This window comes from Platalea leucorodia (genome assembly GCF_965183815.1).
Source record: "Platalea leucorodia genome assembly, chromosome: 17".
Lineage (NCBI taxonomy): Eukaryota > Metazoa > Chordata > Aves > Pelecaniformes > Threskiornithidae > Platalea > Platalea leucorodia.
The window spans coordinates 5,357,024-5,373,411 of record NC_138839.1 but is presented as its reverse complement, the minus strand read 5'-3'; the positions used below and the strand labels follow the sequence as shown (position 1 = coordinate 5,373,411).

General features: G+C 37.5%; 1 protein-coding gene across 4 annotated transcripts in view; it reads right to left on the bottom strand.

The window, feature by feature from the left end:
- Nucleotides 1–16,388, bottom strand: part of KIF1B (kinesin family member 1B) — a 97,988-nt gene that overhangs the window by 55,508 nt on the left and 26,092 nt on the right. For all 4 annotated transcript variants that reach the window (XR_014230084.1, XM_082329159.1, XM_082329160.1 and 1 more), the window contains exons 5-15: nt 14,862–14,927; nt 13,232–13,410; nt 12,377–12,488; nt 11,255–11,332; nt 10,926–10,991; nt 8,505–8,580; nt 8,120–8,198; nt 7,425–7,567; nt 3,582–3,715; nt 2,403–2,482; nt 976–1,051 (exon numbers count right to left, since the gene is read on the bottom strand). Coding sequence is in view for 3 of the 4 variants with exons in the window: in XM_082329159.1 (XP_082185285.1) it covers nt 976–1,051; nt 2,403–2,482; nt 3,582–3,715; nt 7,425–7,567; nt 8,120–8,198; nt 8,505–8,580; nt 10,926–10,991; nt 11,255–11,332; nt 12,377–12,488; nt 13,232–13,410; nt 14,862–14,927 (1,089 nt within the window). In the remaining variant the exon portion in view is untranslated. The remainder of the gene's footprint in view (nt 1–975; nt 1,052–2,402; nt 2,483–3,581; nt 3,716–7,424; nt 7,568–8,119; nt 8,199–8,504; nt 8,581–10,925; nt 10,992–11,254; nt 11,333–12,376; nt 12,489–13,231; nt 13,411–14,861; nt 14,928–16,388) is intronic.

The following is a 16,388-nucleotide window of genomic DNA, read 5'->3' as shown; positions in this document are numbered from 1 at the left end:
GTTCCACACTTGCACATGCAAGTTTCAGGCTAAAATATTACCCTGTGCTCCCTGTTCGAAGATTTTTGAGATACAAGAAAGTACATTCTTTTCCTTGTATTTCTTCAATAATTCTGCTTGAACTGCATAGATAGCTTCTTTACTAACTTGGTCATTTTATATTTATAGCACTGATTTATGCCCTTTTCCTGTACAGTTGTGCTGCTTTCAAATTTCAGAAAATAGAACTATCGACATGTACTGAAAGAAATATTCTCCTGCATCCCCTATGTTCAGTGGTTCATAGATTACAACCCCTTTTTCCGAGGGGAAAAAGGATTAACAAACAAATTCAAGGAACAGCACCTAAACAAGACTTTAAACTTTTCTGGGTATCTCAAAGAAGAAGAGATAGAGTACCTGAAGGTCACACACAGCTACTGCACAAAATGGCAACAACAATCTAAGAGGCAGCACTTCTGAGTTGCTACCGAATCAACAAATACGCAAGGAGCTGCAAACACTTCTTGCAGAACAGATTTTTCTAAAGGAAGGTACAAAGAAGTTCAACCATTTTTTGATAGCAGAAGTCTCCCCATGAACTTTTCACGCTGCTCCTATTTCATCATTGTATTAGGCTAGCACATGCTTCCCTACTTCAACAACCAGTGCAAGCTACCACAGGCAATTCTTTCCGCAGCTCCCTAAGAGCATTAAGTACTATCTTGGACCACTTGCATGAGGAACAGCATCCAACTTCATTATTATGGGCAAAATAATCCTTAGATGTAGACTGTTTTAATAGATTCTAGCACTGAAGTTATTTCCAAAAAGATATTGTAAAAGGAACTTAACGTTAACGGTTCAAACCTCACGTTCTTCTGTATCTTATATGAATACAAGCCCTTGTGTGAACGGTAGCTCCCGCATTACCCTCTCCTCCCAGGCTGATCAGCCTTTTGGAGACATGATGCAATAGTTATCAATTTTATCTACCTTTTTAGGTGAGAAGACTCCCAGTGTTCCTCCATCTTCCCGAATGGCAACTCCCATTTCTGCCAACAATGCCTCCCTGAAAGAGAAAAGCAAGATACTTATATCATATTTTAGGCTTCTTAGACAAAATAAAGTCTAATGAAAGCCATGTAATGAAATACATTAGACTTTCAACCAGCCTATCCACTGACCATACAGCCAGGACTGTCACCACCTCATAACACAACAGGGCAAGTTTCTAAACTTCAGTCCTAGAGTTTATAGGCCTGCAGAACGTCAATAGCAAAAATCTGAGAGATTTAACTGCATTTTAGCACAATAATGTATCACAAGGTAAGAACATTTTAGGACATTACATTCAGTGCTTCTTTAAGGAAGGTTAAAGTCTGTTCTAAATTTAAATATTTAATTTAGGTAAAAGGAGCTACCACTATTCATTAATTTACAAAGACTTAACTGGCTCTTCCTGAGCTAATACAGAAAGTACTATCTCCTTCTTAAGACATAAAAAGGATTGTATTGGGTGAAACTGTTCATGTAACGCAGTATTCTTGGCTTTGACAAAGCACAACAGTGACACCAACACAGAAGAATAAGAACATAGCAAACACTGATATTTTCCCCAAAGTATTCTCACAGTCTCCTAACTTCTTGCTTAGGAATTTCCAGAATTAATGGTGGCATTTCTTTTAAACAGCTATGCAAAGTGTTTCTGTTGTTGTTTTTTGAGGTTTTGTCATGTTTTATTATTTCAACTCTTAGCATCATCAACATCCTGCAGTAAAGACTTCCACAGCTTACCTATGTATTGTGAGAACCTTCTATTTGTTTCAAATCACTTGTTAGCCTTAAAGTCCCTTAGCTCTGTCAGTGAATAATCAATCTCTCTCCACTTTCTTCATATACCTCTCATGACTTTAATCCCCTTACATATTTTGTAAGTTTTTAGTAGTCTAATAAGTAATGCTCTGTTTGGTTGCACCCACTTTCTGACAATTATTAAGCATCTGTCTTGTTGCTCTAAGACACAATTCAAACCAAAGCTGGAAAGCTGGAGCTGTTTCATAATTTTAGATACGCTGGTACTGAAAACTTAATCTTTTCTGCTTAACTTTAGGGCCAGAATTTTTGGAATGCAAGAGAATGATGGAAGGCGGAAGAGCTGCTTCACAGCAGAAGCCAACGTAGCAGCTTAGGATGTTACCTGAATTACAACAGTAAACATTTTAACTGTAGAAAACATAGGAAAGAATACGGCTTTCTCTCAGCGTTGCCCCTATTGTTATATGTAACACAAAGGTCAGCAGAATTATCACTAAGCACTATTCTGCTGTTCCATTGCTTCTGAACAGAGCTGCATTTTAAATTTTCCACACTTCTCCGTTTTCTAGAGACTGTCCACATCTACAGCACTTCTGGTTCCTGACCTTTCCATCCTAATGGCCTCAGTTTTCCTCAGCTTCTCTTCCCATGTTTCATTCAGCTCTGCAATGATCTTCTCAGATTCCTGTGTGAAAATCCCAGAAGCTGTTTTACAATTCTTCTCAAAGTTCTTTACATAATACACAAAGCAACTAAAGTTTTTGCTCAGTTCTAGACCTCAAATTAATTTTGGATATAAAAAATACTCTCAGCACTTCAAAACTCTAAGTTGTCTTCCTTAATTTTTAAAAGGGTAAATAGCTTTGAAGGCAAGCCGAGAAAAAAAGACAACTTCTTATCTAAGCACAGTCAAACTTTAATTTGAACCACCTAATTTTTTTTTCCTTTTTTCAATTTTTTTTTTTAAAATCTGATTTACAGACATCATTCAGTAACTGGATGCCAAGGAACTGCAGAGACCACACTGTTATTTCCATGGCAACAGCAGGTTTCCAGTAGGAAAGGGATATGCAGTGTGTTCCAGCCCATTCCAATCCCTGTGGCAGTGTCTCATGGACAAGACATGAGAATGAAGCATAGATTCAACACAGCCAGCTCTCCCCACTCATCCACCCATGGAGACTGGGGGGGCTTTCATAAAAATTAAGAAATACTTCACTGTAATGCACTTCTGATGCGGTTCAATTCTATGCAGAATTGGGACAAGGCCGCTATTGTCTGGATAAAGCATGCTATTCTGTGTGCTTCACATTTTAATCTGTGGGGGCTGGGCAAATACAACAGTGGCAGGATTATTCTTCCTCCTTTTTTCAACTATGGGGTAATTTGGTTTTCTGAAAGCTGAGTGCATTTGCTAGTCAGACTTTGTCCACACTAGTGCCGACCAGGCCTCCTGAAGTCTATACTTATGATCAAATTTTCCATAATTACCACTGCATCAGAGGACCTGTAAACAAGAATCAAGATTTTCATTTATAATTTAGTTGTAGCTTCAGGCTACAATTAAACTTAAATAATCCTAACAGGAAACGCTGTGCATGAATCCAGTTTCTAGCCCAACGCAGTAAAGTGCCCTTTTTAAGGTACAAGTGGGTTTCCGACAACTTCCTACAGAAACAGTAGCAGACTGGATACGTTTACGAAGGAAAGTTCTCCTGGGTTCACTGCTATTTAGCCTTGGAAAAGACCAAAATAATAGTTCCTTAATCTACAGCGATACCTACCTTCAGTCGTTCAATTGCCTCTTCTCCTCCAGGTGTTGACATGATTCTTTCCTGTATACTGGACACAGATGTTAAGCCCACCTGACTACTGAGAGAGCAGGAGGATGGAGATGCAGTGAGGGACCCCATGGAGGCTGTGGAAAAATTGCCAGGACGTTGATTCTCGGAGGCTAGCAAGTATCTATGTTTATTGTTCTGAAAATCTTTCAAATCTGGGAGAGAGACACACAGACAAAGGGAAGGCAGAAAAATGGGAAAAAGGAAAACAGGAAGAGGGAAGGAAGAGGAAAAAGGAAAGGAAGGAAATACCAGTGTAAGAGGAAAGCATTTAAGCAGCAACAAGACAAGTTTTGTAATTTTTAGATGGCAGTTCTGAAACAAATCCTTTAACATTAGTACCCATAACATAACTCAGTTCAGACCCTGAGGATTATTAGTAAGGACCGCATCATAAACCATTTTGATCAAAAAAGCTTGAAATAATAAATTATACACTTGCCAAAAAAAATAAACCATCCTGTTCCTGACTGAACACTAAACTGAGCACTGTGGAGCTCACACCAGGAGCAGATTCAGTTCCTCATGAGATTAATGACCTTTTGGGCTGAAGTCTGAATAGACACCAATGCCTTAAACTCAGCAAAACATTCTCTTACAGACTCCTTTAATCTAAAATGACGATTAAGTAAATCTTTAACGCAACAGTGGTTCTGCTGCTGAACCACCCAGACAAGGACAAAGAACTACCCCTCCTTAAATTCTCACAGGAGAGTATGTAAATCACCTGTCAGTTCATGACAGGGAGAAGAGAGCACAAGTTCACAATAACATCATTATCTTACTTCTTGACCCTCCTTATCTGAAAAATGGAAATCTAAGATACCTGATCGGTGAAATATCTGATAAGGCTCTCATACTTCAGAAGGTGCTTTAAAGCTTTTTGGTCTTAGTTTAGATGAGGAAGGCCTTAAAAAAAAACAAACCCAAATTTAACAAGGCAGCTTTTGTAGCCTGAAAACCTGGAGGCCTGAAAGATGCTTCCTTGAAAAGACAGAAAACAAGGGAAAGGTGTATGAATGATTTAAGAACGAATATCCAAAAGCAATTTATTTTAATCTAACTTAGCTTTTCAGATATGTCTGTAAACCATATCCTCAGAATAATCACACACACAAAAAAAAACCCCAACCCAACCTTTTAACATGGAAATATCAGACAACTAAATAGCTCAGTTTTAATAATTTATATAGTTTTAAATTCTATTAAAAAAAAAAAATCCTTTAAAGTATCCTTAGGAAAGAAACAGGTCAAGTCAGACCTTGCAAGTTATAAACAAGGGCTTCACACTTACAAAAACAAGATGCTCACCCAGACATTGCATAAATTTCCCTGTCCTCCTACATCTCCTCTACTCCTATCCTGAACAATTCTGCTATTGTCAGCCTCATGCCCTAGCTCTCTGCAGGTTCAGCCTGCTGTTTCAGCCTCATGAAGCTGATCAGGTCAGTTTGAAAACCACCATCTGCAAATACAGGAAGCAGGGGTGGAAGTTTAACAGAAGAAAAGCAGGTTAAGGAAGGGGAATGCCATCAGGATGAGGAAAGCAGGCATGACAGAGCAGGGAGGATGAAGTCTCGAAAGGCCAATAGACACATGCACTCCTGAAGAGAAAGGAAGTGGCATTTGCAATAGCTTTCACAGTTGCTGTGACCACAGAGAACCAAAACCCTCAACATCATGCACGCTTCTCCTGGAGGCTGCAGCTCTCACACGGATGACATACGCACACGCTGGAAGCAGCATCAGAACGTAAGACAAGGCCAGGATGAGTCTTTACACCACCAGTAGCTTTAATTTTAGGAAATTTCAGACAGATCTCTTCCAGTTGATATTGTTTGAGTGAGGGTGAAGAAGACTGACTGAAAGAGTTTAAAAAGTCTACTAACCCAACATTTACATAGAATACATTTCTCTTGCAATGGACTACCTGTATTTCCCTTACATAGAAGCAAACAGTAAAACAGAAATAAAATGCTACTTGCTGACTGTTTTTAACCCCATAAAGTTAATCATCTGCAACCAAGTATTTGAGCTCAAATAAGAGACTTTCATCAGTATAAGATGTCCAACTTTTTTTTTTTTTTTTTTAAAGATACTATGCAAAATAAGTAAATCTCAGTCCCCAGGAGGAACTGGTAACATTTCATCTTGAGTTATCATTTGACACATTTAAAACTAATATTTCTAGGTGGAAAAGAGATGTTAAAAGGCCATGAAGCTAGGTGAGCACAAGCTGTTTCAAGTGACTAACTTGAGAAAGATTTGAGAAAAAGGTTTACTAGTTCGAATCTAAACTGTTGGCCGTCGTGAAAACAGACTAAAGAATTACCACTCTCCCTTCTATATTCTGCCAGAAAGCAAGCAACGAACATATGTTGCAGTTTAAACTTTGCACTTTTTTTTTGACTGTCGACTCACTCTAAGAAATGCTGGTTAAGCTAGTTTCCATGAAACTGCATTGCATTCCACAGTGAGTGTTCTGTCTGGGATTTCCCTGTGAGAAATGCTGGCATGCAAAGCTCAGTTAAAAGCTGACCCAGAGAAAGCAGGTTAAAAAGAGAACCACACAATACACACATTTGCCTCCACTTCCAGAGTATTCATCTCCCATTGGATCAACTGAAAGGAAGCAGGAGGGAAAATACAAGAAGGATCAAAATTGAAGGTTCACCAGCGACACAGGAAGGGAAGAGAATACTACTTGATGTTTAAAGAAACAAAACAATTTTCAGTAACACATAGTTTTTTCAGTTTTGATTTAGAACCAAAAAACACAGACTGTACCAAGCATGAAAACACCTGCATTTCATTGTCTTCTGGCCCCATTCTCTTGAAAACAAGCAAACAAAAAGGTAAATACATTTTACACATCTTTAAGCAGTCTGTGGCTAAGTCAGGACTTCTGCTTCACAGGCAAATAAGCTCTGACAAATCAGAAACTGGTGCAACACTTTTTTTTTTTTTTTAAGTCAAAGAATCTTTTAATCCACTGGAATACATTCTGCATTTTGATGGGCATCTCCTTCACTAGGGATGAAATCACTGTTCATATTATAAAAGAATGTAGCAGCTAAATTTTAGTTATTTGCCTTGTTTGGAATGAAGACAAGGAAATAATTCAGGCACAAGTTTGTTCTGGTGCTTTAAGAGGTTGCTGGCAAAGCAAATCAGTACAACACTGCTCTGCCAACCTAACTCAAAATCTTGCCCCAAAAGAATTCATTATTTATTCACAAGCAGCTGTTTCATAGCTAGTTATTTTGAGATGACAAATGGTTTGTCACTCAGGACATTGCCTAACAGGAATTATCCACCATTTTCTTTTCTGAGCAAGGATGGCATTGAAGCCAGGTAACAACTAATAACCTTAACCCTTTAAGGAGGAAGAAAAGATGCTTTCTTTCTCAGTCTGAAATCAAGTTTCTGTATCACAACTATCCTCCTTTTATTGGCAGCCAGACAAAAAGCCCTCCATAACTCACCAGGGCAAAACTTGAATGTGTAAGTTCTATTACAAAAAAAATTATTTCTACAGTAATAGGAAACTCAATCTCCATGTTTTTCCTTGAAGTTTGAAGGTGGCCTGTCAACTCTACAGACAAACCTAGGATGGGTTGTTTAAAGACAGAAGAGGCTACCATTTCTAAAACCATGTTCAAAATTTAATATCAGCACCTACATTTAACTTCCATGTTTTAAACCCATTTCTCTTGCAGGCCCAGTTCTCTGTCCTCCATAAGAGAGGCCAACTTCAAGCTGGTAAAGTCTGTTTAATCCACTTACTGTCAATAATATCTCCCAGCCCTTGGGCACGCAGGAGATCCTTAAGCCTTGTCACCTCCTCCTTCAGCTCACGCACCAGCTTGGCATTGGGATCTTCATTGATAACAGCATTGCATTTGATCTGTTTTGCACGATCAGCATATCTGGAACCACACCAAAAAAATAAAACCTTATAATAAACATATAAGTACTTATCTGCAACACAGGAATGAAGCAATATAGGAGACATTTCGCTTGCAGCTGTATGTCAGAAGAGAACCCTAGATTATATTCAATCATGCTTTTGAATTCTTACTTAACAGAGGGTATTGCTGCAAAAAAGACAAGTCCTATTCAAGATGGATTAACAAGGTGCATCATATGTACAACAGACATGTTTTTTTTCTTTTTTCTTTACTCAGTGCTTTGAAGCCTCAGCTTGACTAATATGCTCAATTTTAGGGACCACACTGGAAAAGAACATACAAACATAAGATGAGTTTGATTTTTCAAGTTAAGAGCAGGCAATAAATCCCTAGTTCCCTATTCACACACAATAGATTGGTTTCCCTCTTTCAAGATAATTGAGTTCTTGCAGTATAGAGTCTTCTTCCCCACAGATTTTCTCAAAGTATAATAACCCAAAGGTTTGAAGGATAAAATGTGGCCATTAGAGCTAACAGCTACCCATATCCATCTCAGGTAAAAGAAAGTACCTTAAAGTGCTCAAAGTTTCATCGTAGTTTATGTCTGCCGGACTCAAAGCAGCAACCATTGCAGTTCTGGAGTTACCACCTATAATGGACAGGCAAGATTTTAGATGAAACTATAGTGCACAATCTAGGCGCTAATTACCTACTAAATATCAGTATTTTCAATAAATTATAGAATTCAATTATATTCTACATTACTAAGGAACACACAAAAATCATAGGAAAGAGAGCTGTAACTTTAACAAAGGGTAGAACTATATGACTCACATTTGACTACTAGAAATATTTAACTTTATATTTGATACAAATGTAAGTGAAGTGAGTTAAAAGCAGTCAGAAAATTTACTGAGAATTTTTTACGATATTGGCACAGACAAATCAGCCATACCTAGATTTTCTCGAAGAAGCCATGTTAGTACAGAATCCCTGTACGGTATAAAGTCTGTCTTCTTCTTTTTTTTACTCTAGAAAGAAAGAACACACTACTGAAAAATAGACATCAAATGGAAAATTCATATTTAAGACACAAAAATCACAGTATAGGTATTAAAAGAACCATGACAGCATACACATATACTATCTAAACAGAGGGGTAGCTCATCCTCAGTTGTACAAGTGATTATTGAGTTTGATATTAGATAACATGCAACGTATTCAGACATCTAAACAGATGATGATAAACAGTCCAGAGAATTCCCTTGAAGCACTACCTTCAGAAGGGTTTTTCTGTGTACGAAGAATATCTTTCTGACATTTAAATTCTGCGTTCTAACACCATTCCAAGAGCATTTAAGCAGTAAACTACTGGTTCAGGAGAAGATTCAATTTTCCTTTGCTAGAAAAGTTACAGCTCTTCAGAGCAGTCAAAAGTCCATTACAGGAGATTCCACAGCTACAGAGATACAGGTGCATATGTGAAAGGACAACTACCCAGTCTTCCTGTGTTTCTGTAAGCAGTTGTTAGGAAGCTTGAGGACAGAAAAGATGGAAGTACTTGGACACTGAAATTAGAAGTACGAGTAGAAAGGAGGTAGTTTTAGGGGGGTTTTGTGTGGTTTTATTTTTGTTTAAAAAATTTTAAAAAGACAAAAACTTTATAGAGACTACTCCTAACCAAAGCACAAGGCCACAAGACAGGTGCCCAATTATTTAAGTACTTTCTCCCAAAATCAGTAGTGACAAATGTAGAACTTCCACCCAAGAGAAGAGGGCCTTCTCAGCACCTTTGGTAGACTTCCCTCCAAATTTGATTGTAAAGGTTTTCCCTAGCTTCTTTATTTGGTCTAAAAGAAACAACAGTTAACTTCAAAAGCTCTATAACAGAATGTGAATCTTGGGTCATCCGTTTACTTACAGAAATAGTTAGTAGGTAAACATCTTGCTTCAAGAGATGCCAAAAGTTTAATTCCGCACAATATTTAACTCAAGATACGGCTTTGCAATAAAAGGCCTGATTATAATTTGTGAGGAACTCCTTTTAACACTCAAGAGGTGCTTAAAATGTGAGAGTTAGTCTTGCAATAGTTCTGATGTCCCTTGCCAAAGCTGAGTAACCTTACAACAGACAAGTAAAATTACTAAGGGCAGGTAAGCACCAGATGCTAAAGCTGAAAACTAGAACTGACTATCACCTACAATCCATCATATGGGGTGAAGAAAAAAAGCACGGAGAGTAGAAGCATGAAAGCAAAGACAAAGTTATCCCTACTAAAAGTAAGTATTCCCAAGGTAAGTCACCAAATCAGGAGCAGGGGTGTAAAAAAAGAATATTCCTAAATACATACCTAAATGTGTACTTTTCATTAATTTATACCCAACTGTAGAACATTTTAAAATTTTAGTACTGATAATTCTCACGCTTCACGACTATAATTTATAGTCACAGGAATTTCTCAAAGCCTTGGCATAAACGATCCCTGCTCTTTGATTCCAAAGTGAAGAGAATAAAATCTTACACTCAGGCAAAAAATACAACATCCACTACTACTCAGGCCATCATACCTTGTTGGTACAGTTATCCTAAATTGAAAGCATTAAAGAAAGAGGAAGAAGAGACAAGATAAGCTTCTTAACAGAGCTTTATGCATAATTTCCATGTTATCTTGCACAGTATTTTCTTTTCTTGAGAAGCCCAATGAATGACAATAGTTTTCATTACGAGGAAAAAAAAAAAAAAAAAAATCTAAAAAGCACTTAAGTATATTCAACTTGTCCAGGCTGTTGAGAACTCACTTTTAAAAGGAACAGCAATAATTCACCTGTTTTTTTTTTTAATAGTAGTTGAGTATAAAAGTAAAAGACAAAGCACTTTTCTAACCCTACAACATTATGTTTGGATCGACATATGCTCACTCAACTCAACACATAATTAAGTCTTGCCAGTGCAAAAAAAGCCAGTGATAATCAAATTACTACACTGGTATTTCTGAAATTTTTCACAATAAAGCTGTAGTTAGTTTTCTAAAATTATTCTTTCAAATAAAAATAAAATTACTGCTTTGCAGAACTAAAAGCTTGCTACATGAACATGTCTTCTACACAAATGCAGGCTTCTTTTGCAAGACTTCTTCACAGCTAAATAAACCAATGCTTCAATCTATCGACAAATAAACTTTCTACCAGCCTGCATGACATTCACAGAATACTATCAACACTATTCATCTATCAAAATACACCCAGCCAATTTGGCTTCTCAGCCCTAATGCTAGGCCAAGAACAGTGAATGATTCTGCTGTACTCCATGGGTTTTACTGTCTCAGTTTTACTAGCTATGGAAAGGTTGTTGCAGGTAATTAAATGCTGTACTTACCACTTCGGCCAATGCTGAAATAACTTTGCCCAGAGTTGTGAGAGACTTGTTTATATTTGCTCCTTCCTGAGAAAACAGAATCCAGTATTATACAGTAATTAAAATTGTTCAACCATGAACTTTTAGTAGGCTAAGTGACCCAAATGTCACATCCATGATCAGAGGGGGGGGGGGGGGGGGAAATAAGTCTTCAGTTTTGCAACTATTTTTTCCATACTTATAATAGCAATCCTTTCTTTTCCTTATTTTTTGTCAAGCAGAGACTCCACATTTGTCAAGCAGAGTGCACACACTTCCATTTCTTTCCCCATACATCAGTGCTCTAATACCTTTAATCGGGTTCCTTTAGCACCAGTTGAATCAGCTCGCTCACTCCCCGCTAGATCCACAAGGCTAATCTTACTGACCTGAAAAGAGAAAGCATGTTAACAATGAGAATTAGTTCTTGGTGAACTAGAGTAAGAACAAAACTTCAAAGAATTCTATGGTATGAGAAGAACTCTACTGTCTAAAAAAATCACCATGGTGTCCTTAAAACTACAGTCAAACAAAGTTTTCACAAGCAATTAGCTTGATGTTGTTATCTTAGGGATAAGAAGTATCTAGGCATATGCTCTGTTTTAAGTATCACTATACTCTAAATTATCTAAAAAGAGAGAATGAGGTCTCGCATGAACAGAGCAGAACAGAAGTAAAAAGAAATTAAGTGTTACGCCTACAGACTACACAAGAATCTCAAAGGAAGAGAAACTTAACGTTTCATCCTGACCTTAGTGACACCAACAATAAAGCATTGGCCTAACTAAAGCTACAGACTGCATGTCAGTTAATGATAATTTTACAGGGTCTTAACACTGCAGGGCTAGGGGGGCATCTTCAATACACACATTTTTTCAGATCTGTCCACAATAGTTAGTTCAGAAATGTGAACATTACCTATATTTCAGCTACTTTTGCATGCTGAGCCTCTATTTCAGAGTAATAAAAGCCAGAAAACTGTTCCATGCTAAACAGTGTACCTCCTTTTAACACGCAAATTCCAGAAAGTGCCTAAGTCTCACTCATCCCAATTCCTGTGCCCAAGGAAAAGAACTAACAAGGCAAGTATTTTGCACTGACAAGCAAAACCACAGAAAGTTCTGGGAACAAGACTGGGGAAGATTAACTTTTTTGTTTCATATATCCCTCCCCATAGAACCCAGTCCTTAAGGCCATATTTTTCCCACATCTATATATTCCCCTCTTGCACGTATTCCCCATTTAGTTGTTCAAACAAAATCCCGTAAGAAATAAAAGGGCTCTGTCAAGGCACACCGCAAGTTCACCCTTAAACAAAACACCAGAAAAAACAATTAATTCTCACTTTCTCATCATACTGCCAATAAGAATAAGTCACTGCAGGGAAGATTTGTGAAAGACAGTCAGAAAGCCACTTGTTATGTGTAACATACCTTCTCTGTGGAAAGATCAGTTTCTGTGTCGTGCTTCTTCTGAGTAAAGACAATTGTAAACACAGCATGAGAGCGGCTGCTGGTTTCATTCATGTTGGTAGCTGCCACAGTCCTAAAGTACGAACAGATATAGACATGTTTAGAAAACAGTAGCCTCTGCGCTGCAGGTACAACTACCTGCGGGGCTGAATGCAGCTGTAGAGGAATGAGACCAAGAGCCCGTACAGGTGATGTTCTGCCCTGTAACCAAGACCAAGCCACACTGAACACCATTAACAAATGCTGTGATTTTTCACTCCTGAATTACTCCCATCTTCATCACAGTTTAAACTGAGCTTCCTCAATCTGCGTACTCAGGAATCCACCTTACACTTAAACACACAAGAAAACGTGAGTGGCATTTATGTCAGTCTTTCCCACACATTGTTAAATGAAGCCTACAGCTGACATGAAAACAACTACTAATGAACCAGAACCTAAAGCTAGAATGCCAACTTCAGTCCTGACCACTTCAATGAACAAGAGGAGACTGTTTACATGTTTATTTATACCAATATAGTGATACAGCACACAACGAAGGCAGAACTAAAAGCCAGTATAGTTATTTACATACTTCATCTCAAGCCATTACAAGCTTTAAATATCTATACAGTGATTTGCAGTATTATTTCACCACACAAATCAATTTCAGCCTTTTATTAGCATTGATCAGTGCATAATTCAACAATATTCCTCATGTGACGTGAGCTTTTTAGTAAGTGCCAGTGCATCACAGAAGATATTTAAAATTTGCTGCTACATGCCATCTATCCCCGCAACAGAGACAAAAATATATAACACACTACCATCACTAACCTGGCTTTGTTCCCAGCATCCATGAGGTCTGCAATGTCTGTGTAGGACGTGACTGCTAACTTGGACAGATCTTCCACATATGGTCCAAGCAGAGGATGTTCTCGCACTCGCAAATTCCCTTTGTTCTTCGGGTTCAACAAGTCTCTGACTCTCTCACAGTAAATCTCCATGTAACTCACCTGAAAACAGGAATTTGCAAGGACAGTTTAGTGTTTCTTAAGGCTTCCTCCGCAAGCAGCCCTGCACCATTTCAGAGTGCCACTGGTAGAAACTCCCCCAGTCCACTACAAGAAAGCTATAGGTGCGTGTCTCAGCCCATGTAACAGCTACAGACAATGGCAGAAGGGAAGAAGAGTCACTAGTCTCATGCATCAGATCTCCCAACATAAGCTGCAAGCCTTGCATCCATGTATAGATCCCTCAACCAATTAAAAAAATACTGGTGTTTAATTAAAAATTACACACTTGAGTTCACAATCATTTTAAAAGCTTTAATATGACACAGCAGCAAAACTATCTTTCTAAAGAGGCAAACAAAACAGATGGTAAAAGGAGTCTGCCTAGAAGGAATCTCTCTTATGAGCCTCCAAAGCAAACTTAAGAAGGGAAAAAATTAATTTCTTTGTATGCAGAAGTAACTTTTGATTCTAAGCTGTATCCACGTCCTGCTGTATTCCTCAGTCATCAGTACAATTATTCAAACTACAGTAATCTTAAATCTGCACCCTTTGAAATAAATTATAAAGCTTAGATTATTTTTAAATGCATTCTTTAATTTTTATGTTTCGCATGGCACTAGGCTTATCCCAGTCCAACAGGTCCAACTTATCCCAGTCCAACTTAGCAGCTCCAGCAGTCAAGATATTAAACATTAAAAGAGCCAGTAAGTTATTCACTTTCATTCTGTGGAAAGATTACAGATGTAAGCAGCAGCTTAGGAAATACAAAAAGAGATCTTCAATCTCAAAAGAAGTACAATTCAGAAAAATAAACTCTATATCCAAAACAGATCACAATACACTATTTATACACTTCCATCACGGTTTTTGTCTGTCTGTCTCCCCTCTCTGCTTATTTGTCAGATGTTCATTCTTTTGGATTTCCATTAGAAGAGAGACTATTTCTCTCTCTCTTACATGCACAAATCTCTGCTTGGAGACAAAATCAGAACCATAAACAAGTACCAAATAGAAAAAACATCATGAAAATCTGGGAATCTTCTCATTCACAAATCCTAAACATGATACTCCTATGGCATTCAACCATTAAGTCATCAAATTTTAATAAAATACAATTAAATGAAGCATTAAAATGGACAGATTCAAAGCCACAGAACTAGTCATTTTCCACTTCTAGAATTTAGAAGCAGTATTGATTGGAGTTCACATTTATTAGTAATAATCACATTTGACTTCTACTGACTTTTTGGTCTTCCTTTCTTTTGAAGCCTGCAACATATTTGCATGTCAAGCCATTAATACTGACTGGGGGGAAAAAACAGTAAGAGAAAGAAAATACTGTTTCTGTGAAGCACCTGCTTTTATTTTATCAGTATCTTAATGCAGCACCAATAATGCAGCCCCTAAGCTCTGTTTGATGCCCAGCACACAGGTATTCTCACCATACTCACCTCTACAGAATATGACATTTCTTCATTGCTGTTGTCATTGATTTTCTCAAACAGTTCTTCACATAGCTGTAAAGAGATTAAACCCAAGTCAGAAATTAGTGTTTACTGAGTAGCAACAATTAACTATAACGTATCACTAAATTGGTTTTAGAGTGAGGGTAGAAGAAAAAGAACCTATTACATCAACCACATACAGCCTCACTGGGAAGATACTTCATCTCAATTCTACATCACTATCATTCAGTCTTACTTTATATAGTACCTCAACAATTGTTCTAGGTTTAACCAATACTATTATTCTGTATTATAAAATTAGAAAAAGCCTATAATAACTGAAATTGGAAGTAATAATTTTAGAAAGGAATGTTTAAAGTCCTTAATCATCTCCTAGTCTCATAAAAACAATAGCCTGTTTATTTGATGTGCTAAAGTTCCAGGATTCAGATTTAAATCAATAGGCAGAAATTATTTCAAAATTTGTTAACAATATCTTCATATGAAGGACAGTTAAAGTATCATCAGTCTACTGCTTGAAGAGTGCTTGTCTACAAGTAACTGAAATGAGAGACCTAAAATTAAGATAATAAAGGAAGAAAAAATGAACAGTGGGCAAGCCATGGATATATATTTGGAGATTAAAAAGCATGGGTACAGAGAGGAATAAGAGTAGAAAGAGGTTTCTGGAACAGATATCTACAAGCCGCTGTATGGAAAATAAACAGATTATGAAGAATACAGGCAATTTTGAAAGTATGCACTCTGAAGTATTCAGTCAACACACGGTTAAAATATGATAAAGTTTCACACTAGGGACTGGCAGACAGGGAATTTTGCCAACACGTAAGAATTTAATGTCAACAACCTGTATTACTTGGAATATGATTGTGCTGTACCTTCTGTGTATGTGACAAGAAAGAGAACAGATTCAACAAGGTCTTTCTGAACAGATAATTCATTTTGTACCTTTATGAGAAGGCCTCCCAGTCAAGTTGGAGGGAAATGATTTTGTTTTAAAACTGTAGCAGATAACAGGAGCATTATTAAATCTACAGGAGCATTATTAAGTTGGGGGTCTTTTAGGACAATGTTCAATTTGTATGGATTTGAGGTTTCAGAAAAACAAATAGGAGTATCAAGATTACAACAAAAAATTTTAGCACGAAGCTCGTCACAGATCTTCAGCTCGTTTCACCTGTTGCACTGTTACTTTATATTACTGTAATAAAACCAGAATGCTTAGATGGAACAATTCTGTCCTTCATCGCATTAGCTCTTCCAACATTATTTTAAGCTAATCACCAGAACACTTGCTACCTATTTCAGTACATATGCCCACGCTATTAACAGAGAACAATGCTCTGTGTCATCTATTTCACACCTGGGGCACACGGCCAATGTCTGCTGCAAACCTGCAGCAGAATGAGGATTCAAGCTGTTCAGCGTATTTATTTATTAAAACTGAAACCCAACCTCAGATTTCTATTTTGGGAATGGAGGAATGCACTATCTTCCAACAAACTTGGTTCA